Here is a 9976-nt window from a genome sequence, read left to right as displayed (position 1 = left end):
CTCTTAACCTTAAGAAAAACCCTTTCGATTTTTTTGAATTGTACATTTTCGTTGACAGTTCAGGCTACATATGTGCCCTGTGTTGTGTTTATATAATATAATCTTTTTGGCTAAAGGTTAAAACTTGTGAGGGTTGGAAGGAAAGAAAAAGGGAATCCGATGATGAAAGGTTCTGTATTTTGCTATATGCTATTTGTGGAGGGGTTGACAAGTGTACTATCATAAGTATTCAATTCTGTTTTGTTTGAAATATATGAAATCTAAAATTTGCATTCTACAGCCCCACCAAGAAAGAAAGTTTCCAAGTCCTCCCTGTTTAGTTACAACACGTCAAATCTTTATGGCTAACTTAACCGAAAAGGGCAAAAAATTTGAAGTCAAAGTTCAAAGGTATGTGAGCAACCCTTGATGTTATCAGCTTCCATATAATGCATCTTCATCAACCGCGTCCCAGCCATACATTACCGTTATAAAGAAGAAACCCCTTCATGTCTATTTTATTTATAAGTCCTGTTAATAACTGTTTAAATAATATTAATTAATAAATAAATATTTTTTATTAAAAATTATAATACAATTGCATTGATATCGTTTTTAAAGTATTTATCAATTTTTTTCATTTTTTATTAACTTTTTTGCTAAATATATTCATGTTTTACATAATAACGTTTAATATTTTTATAAAATATAAAATATATTCAAAATAATCTATTTAACATTTCTCAATTATAAAATCCAGTGTTTATGAGCATTAATTCAAAGTGCGTTGATCTCAGAATTTACTTTGTTTATGTAATAAAAATATATTAATATATAAGTGACTGCAAGTTCCTAATATTGCAATCATTATAGGGACCGATGCTGATATCGACCCAAATTAAATTAAAATTAATTTTAATATTATATTTATAATTATTTATTGATGAGTAATTTATTATTTAAGCATAAAACAACACTTTTCTTGTAAAAATTGTTAAGTGTTTTAATATAAATTATTGTTAAATTTTATAAATTATAAATTTTTTAATATTTTAAATATAAAATCAATAATAAACTAAAATCAACTTATTCATGTTCAAGTTGCATTGTATATGTTAAGAAATGAAAACTCGACTATTGTGTTTTATTCAAACTCTGACTCAAATTGTAATTGGTTTTTAATTTATAATGACAATTATACTTTTATTTAATTTTTCTCATTATTATTTTAAAGATAGTTTTTAAAAATTAAATAAATAATAATTTTATTAAAAGTGTACTAAAATTTATAAAATAAATATATTATTATATTTCAGTAATTTTTAATTTATTTGTTAGTATTCTTTAAGACACTGATTAATACCTTTCTTTAACTTATTATACACTGCAACCACTGAAACGAATAATCATGGTCAGTAGTAGATCTATAACTCAAGATTACTGAGACAATTTAATAATATAAAATAAATATTTAAATTATACTATAATTCAAATTATAAATTTATCAGGAGTCAAGAAAATACACGTGTGTTTAAGATAAATTTGAGTTTTATCTTAAAATAAAAGATAATTTTAGGCCTAATTTAAGATCTTTGAATAAGCAATTAAATTTAAATTTAATGAATTTGAAATTATAAAAATAAAGAGCTTGGTTATATTATAAATTTAAATATAAATATAGTAGTTTAAAAATCATAAAAATATAAACCTAATACTTCTATTTTATTTTCAAATGATGCATTTGCCCACCCTTTGACTAACATAGGTCCGTCGTCACAGGTGATGGTAGAAGAACAAAGTTTGATTTATATTTTTATGCAGAAGAGTAAGAAAATGCAGAGATGAGCAAGAAACTAAGACTTATATGTATAGATCTTAGAAAGGAAGAAGATAACAGTGAAATGTATAGATACAGATTCCCAACTCATAGAAGCCAAGATGTTGCAATTGATAATGTCATGTGCTTCCATGATACAGTAAGTGGCTATGCATTGCCACAGTGTACAACTTGCTCGTTTCCCAATAAAGATGCTGATTTCAGAAGAAGGGTCCCACCTCGCCCCAGCCCAATTTCCCTTCCTCAAAATACCACTGTCACATCACTGCAATTCACGTTAAGCATGCTCTTGTTTAACCTAATAAAATATTCTCATGATTCAAATTTTTAAAAATGACAATTTCTATTTTTTAATTACTAATCAATATTTTCCAGTTTTTTTTTAATTTTACACCATTATTACGTATTCTTAATCGTTTCTTATCATTAAAAAAAATTTTAAAAATAAACAAGTTCTAAAATAAGTAGAATTTGTTTATGTATCAGCTTAAGAACTATTTAAACTTATTGTAATTTTTTTATTTTCTAAATATATTTTTAAATAAAAATATTTCAAATAAAATAAATAGATAATATTTTGTATATGAAATATAAATGCGGCGTGTGTATGACGGAGATTAAATTATAATCATATAAATTATATCTGTAAAATTTTATATTAATTTAAAATTATTTGATACTTTATTTGTATGAATTAAAATTAATATAATATAATAATAATAATTTTTTATTATATTTTAACTTTAATAAAATTTGACATTAATAAAAAATATATATAATTTAATAATATGATTAATAAAAATTATTTTATATTAAATTATTGACAATATAAACAAAAATATAGCTTATATTAACATAATTTAATCTTTTTATTTACACGCAAGCACATATATAAGCAATCTTTTTAATTAAAAAAATAAGAATTTTATTAGCATTAGTATTGGACCAGTCTTGAAATAGGATTAAATTATTTAAATATTTTTTTGTTAAATATTAATATTTTATTAAAATTTTATTAATGATAAATTTAGAGTATAAGAGATACTTTAATTCGTTATAACTCTAAAATGAATTAATAATATATGTTAAATGATCATTAATCTAATTTACATGTATAATCGATCTTTTTAAAGACTTTAATGTAAGTTATTTTAAAGAATAATACTTAATAAAATTAAATATTTCATTAATATTTAACACATTGTTATTAAAAAGAATATTATTTTGCTGAAACTAAATTGTCTATACTACAACAAACTATACCATTATAGTTATTCCCTATTTCTTTTATCCACATATGCTTAGTAATGTCTAAACTGACACTAAATTATACTATTTACTACAGTTTCATGAAAATATCGCAATAAAAAAAAGATATAATATATCTTTATATTAATATTACAAAACTTTTGAACTTCTAAAAAAATTATTAATTCACATATGCTTAAATTCTTTTTTATTGAAACTGCATTATGTAATAGATAGCAAACAAATATCACTAACTTCCTTTCCATATTGACTTCTATTCATAACTATTACTATAAATCTTCTTCCTAAATTATTTAAACATATATTTTTAACAAAATCTGAATTCTTCCTAAATAGCTCAATTTATAAATAATTACGTTAAAGAAATTTACACACAAATCAACTTCAGTGGGGTGTGAACATAATTCCCAACTTCAAATGAATCTTCATTTTCTCTTGGTGTAGTAGATGCAACCCATAGCATTCTTTATTTTGCACACTCTTTTCAAATTTTTGCCATCTTATTATTGTCAGAATAAACTTGATTAGATAATTGATTAGCAATTGAAAATGTAATATCAAATAAATCTATGTGGAAATAGTAGTCTATTTTTTCTGCATTACTTGTGCAACCTTACATTTATATTATTTACTAGGCATATTTAATTAGATAATTTATTAGTATAAATGATAATTTAATAGAAAACGAATCTATGTGGGAACATTCGTCTACGTAATTTTTTATTATTTGTACGACCCTGCAGAGAAGTGTGAGATAATCATTATTCTAAAAAAGTAAAGGCTGAGTTTAGGAGAGAGATGAAGATGAAAGTTTTTATTTTTGTGATCTTATCAATTTGTATCAGTAGAAAGTTATAATTTTTTTTTTATCAATATGCTAACTTCAAACGATAAGAAATGAGTAATATTAAAATTTTAAAAACAATTAATAAATGAAGTGAGCAATGTAATGTGAATAAAAGAGAAAGAAAAAGAAGGGTAAGATACATAGAAAAACTGTTGTATAAATAATTGAGAATTGAATATCATTTTGGAGACCATGAATTACTTTTCATTGATAATATTAATTGTTTTTAAAAATTTAGGTGGAAGTGTGCTTGAATATTATTTCATGGGTTTAAAATGGAATAAGTATTCACAAAAGTTAACTTGTATATATGTGCACCAGGTAGATAAGATAACATTGGGTTTTAAATTTAATTAAAATAGCATTTTTTTAAGAAATTTTTGGGAGTGTCTGTTTCCACTCTAAAATGTTATTGTTATTTCTTATTTAAGTCTTTGTTTTATTAAGATATTATTATTATTATTAATGTGATAAGCATTTTATTATGTTATATGAAAAATCATTTAAACAGAAGTGAAAAGTGTAGATTACAAAAAATATTTAGGAAGTGGTTGGAGTAAATGTTAAACCAAAACAAGCTTGGCATCATGTCATGCAAATAAAAACGAAAAAGATTTTAAAAAGGAAAGCTGACATGCAAAGATGTCTGAATTGGGAAGCACAAAATGTTAAATAGTTTACGTGGCATGGCCATAGGGTCCTAAAGGTGGGGAAGGCAAGGTTTTCGGGCAGTGAGACAATGAAGTAATGAAGCGCAACATAACAATGCTGCATTATGTACGCTTCCTCCAATGGTATAAAACAAAAAGAAGAAGTGGTGCCACTGCCTCCCAAGTATGAGACTATAGAGTTGTCAAATTGCATATTCTTGTGTCACATTCTTTACAAAAACAAAATTTTACCATTTTCTTTCTTCACTCCCTTTTTATTTCTTCTCTTTTCACACTCTAATGACAATGAGTTCGAGACAAAGGAGAAACAATGACATTTGGGAAGCCAAGGATGCGACAACAACAATTAATACTAACAACTCAACAAGACAGAGACAGATAGAAAGAGAAATAAAATAAGTAAATGCTAAATAGTACTATATAGCCAATTATTAAGAGGATGTTTCCCTACAACCATCTGTTTGTGAAAATGGGAGCGGACTGTTGTGTAGCCTTCGACAATTGCGCACGCACCCATGTGAGCCAACTCGGAAACCACCGTTTGAACTTCAAACTTTGGAATGTCCAATCCAAACCAAACGCAACATCGACTCAATGCCCACATTAGCAATACAGAAATTCTATCTGTACAATGCCTACGATCTTTTCTTACACAAGAGAAGAAAGTGTACATATTGTAAGAATTATGTAAATCTTTGCTATTTGCTATACTTTAGCACTAAGCTTTCCTTCTTCCATGTTTGCCTTCACTTGGCAAATTGTACCCTTGCTATAGCATAATTTATTGACAGCATATAAGTTCCTTTTTTCATTGAGGAACCATTGTAAAGGAGGACTGAATCACAAGAGTGGAGTAATTTGTATGTAGTTAAGCAATCTTTATTTACACAAATCACAGTAGTACTCTATTGAGTATCACGTAAAAAAGTGCTCTGACGTGTATACATCGATCCTTATAGTATAGGCTACAAAATAATAATTTCTCTGAACTAGGGACTAACCTTTTTTATTTTGGTTTGGTCAAACTAAACTAGGAACTTAGCATTTTTAAGTTTTAACTTTCAACAGAAAGCATTCTTTTTGCTGGCTCTATTCAAAGCCCAATTGAGCGCTAATTGGCCCGGGCCGGACCCAACAAGTACTTCAGCTTGATATATTATTAAAGTATACGGTCTCGAATTCCACGTGTGACGCTTTACCTTATCAAATCAAACAAATGTAGTTTATCAAGTCAATTAATATCTTATTATTAACACACTAAATAGTGCCTAATGTTTTCTCCTTATCTATTTCAGTACATGCTTGAACTAACGAAAAGTTTACATAATGGAACAACAAAATGAGGAAAAAGAATTCTCATCCTTGCTTGCATTGCTTTGCTTCTTTGAACTGCAAAATTCTAGCATGAAATTTTGACCTCAAAAAATAAAAATCTAATATGATAATTAAAAAAACAAGGGCGCTGCTTCCTCATAATTACTTTTAAAATGTATTTTATATATCATTAAGAGTGGACTAATTGTGAGCGAGATAGATATTTTATTTAAGTACCACTACCACTATTCAAAAAAGTAAACATCAAATGCCTTATTATAAAAGCAAAATTGTTTTTTAAATAATTAAGATCACTCAACATGAAAGCAATAAAATTAAAAATGGTGACAAATTTTGTGGTAAAATTGCTGCAATCGAGAAAGTACTTACCGGTCAAATACTAATTAATGTTCTGTCAAGTGTTTTCTTCTTCTTCTATAAAAATGCATATTTATTGATTCAGTGCGTATTTAATTTAGCTTTTTTTTTTTCAAATATATATACTGTAATTTTTTTAAAGTGATTACTTCCTAAAATTAAGATTGAACAGACATAGATTTATAGCCTGTTTGGAAATGATTAAATTTTAGTAGATAATATATTTATAAAAATAAATTAATCCAAACACTCATGTATCAATAAATAAAACAAATGATTTTCAAAAATAAAAAGAGCGACATTTCGTACAGGCATTCCTTTAAGTATATAAAACTTTATTGCAGGATGGCAAGGTTGTTGGTTTAATGGATTAACTGTAAGCGATTGAAATGTTGAAAGTCAAGAGCATTCTAAGGTTCAATGGATAGATTAACAATATAATTAGTGGAGCAAAGTCAAATGCTTTTGCTAGAGCAATATAGAAGCCGTACATGCATTATGCTTTCATGATGAATGGCACCTTTGTCAGTAATGCAGTGCTTTAATGCTTTTTGAAGAATTCTTTGATTGAAGTAATTGCATTGCCCCTCATAACCTAAAAGTAATCACCTAGAAGTTTTTGTTATTTGAAATCACAATTACCTAAGAAGGCGAAGGAATGAGGAGGATGAGCGAGGCAAAGAACAATTCCGCTCTTGGAAATTGTTCCCTACAGAATATACTGACATTCCCACCTATTTTTATATATAATACTTAATATATTTGGGGTTTAAAAGTTTATAAGTTTTTATGTTAGAAAAAGAATAAGGAGGGAAGGGAGGTGAATGAGAAATCCATAAGCGGGTAAAGTAATTTAACATATATTTTATTTTATTTATTGGTTGTAATAAAGAGAGAGAGGTAAAATATTTGAGGAGGAGGTAACAGACTTGACTTCACTTGAAAGCCTCTATTTATACATAGGTCTCCTTCTGGCATTCTCACTCGGACGCGGTAATTAGTTTCGGGTATCTGTCTCTATATAAATATCCATCCATCCATCCATTCATTCATTCATTCACACACACTCACTCACTCACTGACTGAGTGGGTAGGTAAAAAAGAGAGAAAAAAGGCATACCAGTGAGAAGTGAGAACAGAACAGGGTGGAGAGTGCAAGTTGGAGAGAGGGATGGAGGAAGGAGACTACAGAGAGATGGAGGGAGAAAAGGGACGGGAATGCTGGAGAGCGAGGCTGAGGAGAGAGGTGAAGTCGCTGATGGAGGTGGGGTTGCCCACAGCTCTAACGGGACTGATATTCTACTCACGTTCGATGGTGTCGATGCTATTCCTGGGGAACCTGGGAGACATGGAACTGGCAGCAGGGTCTCTGGGGATGGCATTTGCAAACATAACAGGGTACTCAGTGCTATCGGGTCTAGCACTGGGAATGGAACCGCTCTGTTCTCAAGCATTCGGGGCAAAGCGTAAAAACCTCATGTCATTGACACTCCACCGTTGCATAATATTCCTGTTACTCTGCTCCATACCAATATCACTCCTCTGGCTCAACATATCAAACATCCTCCTCTCCTTGCACCAAGACCCTCACATCACCCGCATGGCCCACACATACCTCATCTTCTCCCTTCCCGACCTTCTCACAAACTCATTTCTCCACCCGCTCCGCATTTACCTTCGCACACAGGGAATCACCCACCCTGTAACCTTAGCATCCCTCGCTGCCACCCTTCTTCATTTACCCTTCAACTACCTCCTCGTTAAACACCTCCATCTTGGCCTCGCCGGAGTCGCCGCCGCCTCCGCCGCTTCCAACCTCTCTATCCTATTTTTCCTTGTCTGTTTGACCACCTCGCAATGGACCGCGCCCAGCCGAGAGTGTCTCTCCGGGTGGAAGCCACTGCTTCGGCTCGCCGCGCCGAGCTGCGTGTCTGTTTGCTTGGAATGGTGGTGGTATGAGATCATGATCGTGTTTTGTGGGCTCCTCGTGGACCCCACCGCAGCCGTCGCTTCCATGGGGATCCTCATCCAAACAACTTCGCTCCTTTACGTGTTCCCTTCATCGCTCAGTTTCGCGGTTTCCACTCGAGTCGGGAACGAGCTCGGCGCGAATCAGCCTTCTCGGGCTAAGTTATCTGCTGTGGTGTCCGTGTTTTTCGCCGCGATCATGGGCTTCTCTGCCATGATTTTCGCCGTCGGGATGAGACGACAATGGGGCCGGATGTTCACCGCCGACGAGGATATTCTGCGGCTGACGTCCGTGGCGTTGCCGATCCTCGGGATTTGCGAGATCGGAAACTGCCCGCAGACGGTGGGTTGCGGCGTCGTTAGGGGCACGGCGAGGCCGAACATGGCGGCAAATGTCAACCTGGGCGCCTTCTATCTGGTGGGGATGCCCGTTGCGGTTGGGCTTGGGTTTTGGTTCGAAGTTGGGTTCTGTGGGCTCTGGCTGGGCCTGCTTTCGGCCCAGGTTTGTTGCGCGGGGCTGATGTTGTATGTTATCGGGACTACTGATTGGGAGTTTGAAGCCCAGCGGGCCCAGGTGCTGACGCTGGTCGATTGCGCTTCGAGTAGGGATGATGGGATGATGGACGGTCAGAAACAGCCGTTGACCGGCGATGTTTCTGTGACTTGCTCCTCTTGATCATGTTGATGAACATCATGTTATCAACGTGCTGATGATGCCTAATGGGGTTTATTTTGTAATTTTACCGAGGACAAACAAAGTGAATTATAATTATTTTTTCCTCCTCTATTCCCCCCCCCCCCCCCGGATAACTTAAAAGGAGATTATTCTGTCTTTTTCCACATTCTATTGTGGCAAGAAGGAGTCTCTTTTTCTTATCTTATGTTTTACTAATAGCAACGCTATATTCGTCGATACAAAAAATCGCAATATAAATAGATAAGAAGAGACTTTTGCAAAACGAAAAAAGTTATAGCCAACTTCAAAATACGTGTTTTTAAAATATTTACGTGACTATCGATGTCTCAATTAAGGAAGTGTGATAGGGCTGTTAAAAAATGATATAATCAAAGCAAAATCTCGTTAATGATAGGTAAGTGCAATTTATTATGTTAAAAAGAATGTTATGGGTTAGAAAATTGTGTTGGTAAAAGGGGAGTACTTGATTTTGCTTGAAATGTCCTGGAGTGAAGAGGGTACATGTGGTCCTTTACAGTCCAAATAAAGAGGTGACACAAAGCTTGGTAAATCTGACCAAATGGGTCAATCCCGTAAACATATTGCCACAGCACAGAAGAGAAAGGCATGTTTGCATGGTACTGTGGTGACTCCTGAGGAGCTGCCTCCTGTTAATAACTTTCGCCTTTATCGTTTGCCACTGCCAGAGACAAGGACCCATGGTGTTTCTTGTGCTACCTTACCCTCACTCCACGTAAGTACTAGACAGAAATTAACGCACTCTTTTCGTTTTGAATGATGATTTTTCTTCAGTTTTGCTAAATGCTAGCTAAAATATCTTTTGTTCTTATTGAGAAATTAGAAATCAATAATTAGCTTAATTTGCAAAACTTACAACACTACTTTTTAACTTACATTGTCTTTCGAGGCAATTGTACTGAACACTGTCCTAAGTGTACACATCTTGTCTCTAATAACCAAGGTACCGCACTCATGTACGTGCATACTGTTCTATGTTTGGGTTTGTAGTAGTAAAC

At 32.3% G+C, this 9976-nt stretch overlaps 1 protein-coding gene across 1 annotated transcript; it reads left to right on the top strand.

Annotated features, from left to right (window-relative positions):
• Nucleotides 1-7466: 7466 nt before the first annotated feature.
• On the top strand, nt 7467-8939 carry LOC113855775 (protein DETOXIFICATION 51-like). Its single transcript, XM_027487408.1, has one exon. It carries the CDS (start codon nt 7467-7469, stop codon nt 8937-8939), a length of 1473 nt encoding a protein of 490 aa, XP_027343209.1.
• The last annotated feature ends 1037 nt before the right edge of the window (nt 8940-9976 follow it).

The sequence above is a fragment of the Abrus precatorius genome, unplaced genomic scaffold (assembly GCF_003935025.1).
Source record: "Abrus precatorius isolate BTA unplaced genomic scaffold, Abrus_2018 Scaffold11, whole genome shotgun sequence".
Taxonomy (NCBI): Eukaryota; Viridiplantae; Streptophyta; class Magnoliopsida; order Fabales; family Fabaceae; genus Abrus; species Abrus precatorius.
The sequence above is the reverse complement of the archived record's forward strand: the minus strand, read 5'-3'. Positions and strand labels throughout refer to the sequence as shown.

What these genes read in the sequence shown, in the direction of transcription:
- LOC113855775 (XM_027487408.1), top strand. Translation starts at nt 7,467, where the DNA reads ATGGAGGAAGGAGACTACAGAGAGATGGAGGGAGAAAAGGGACGGGAA.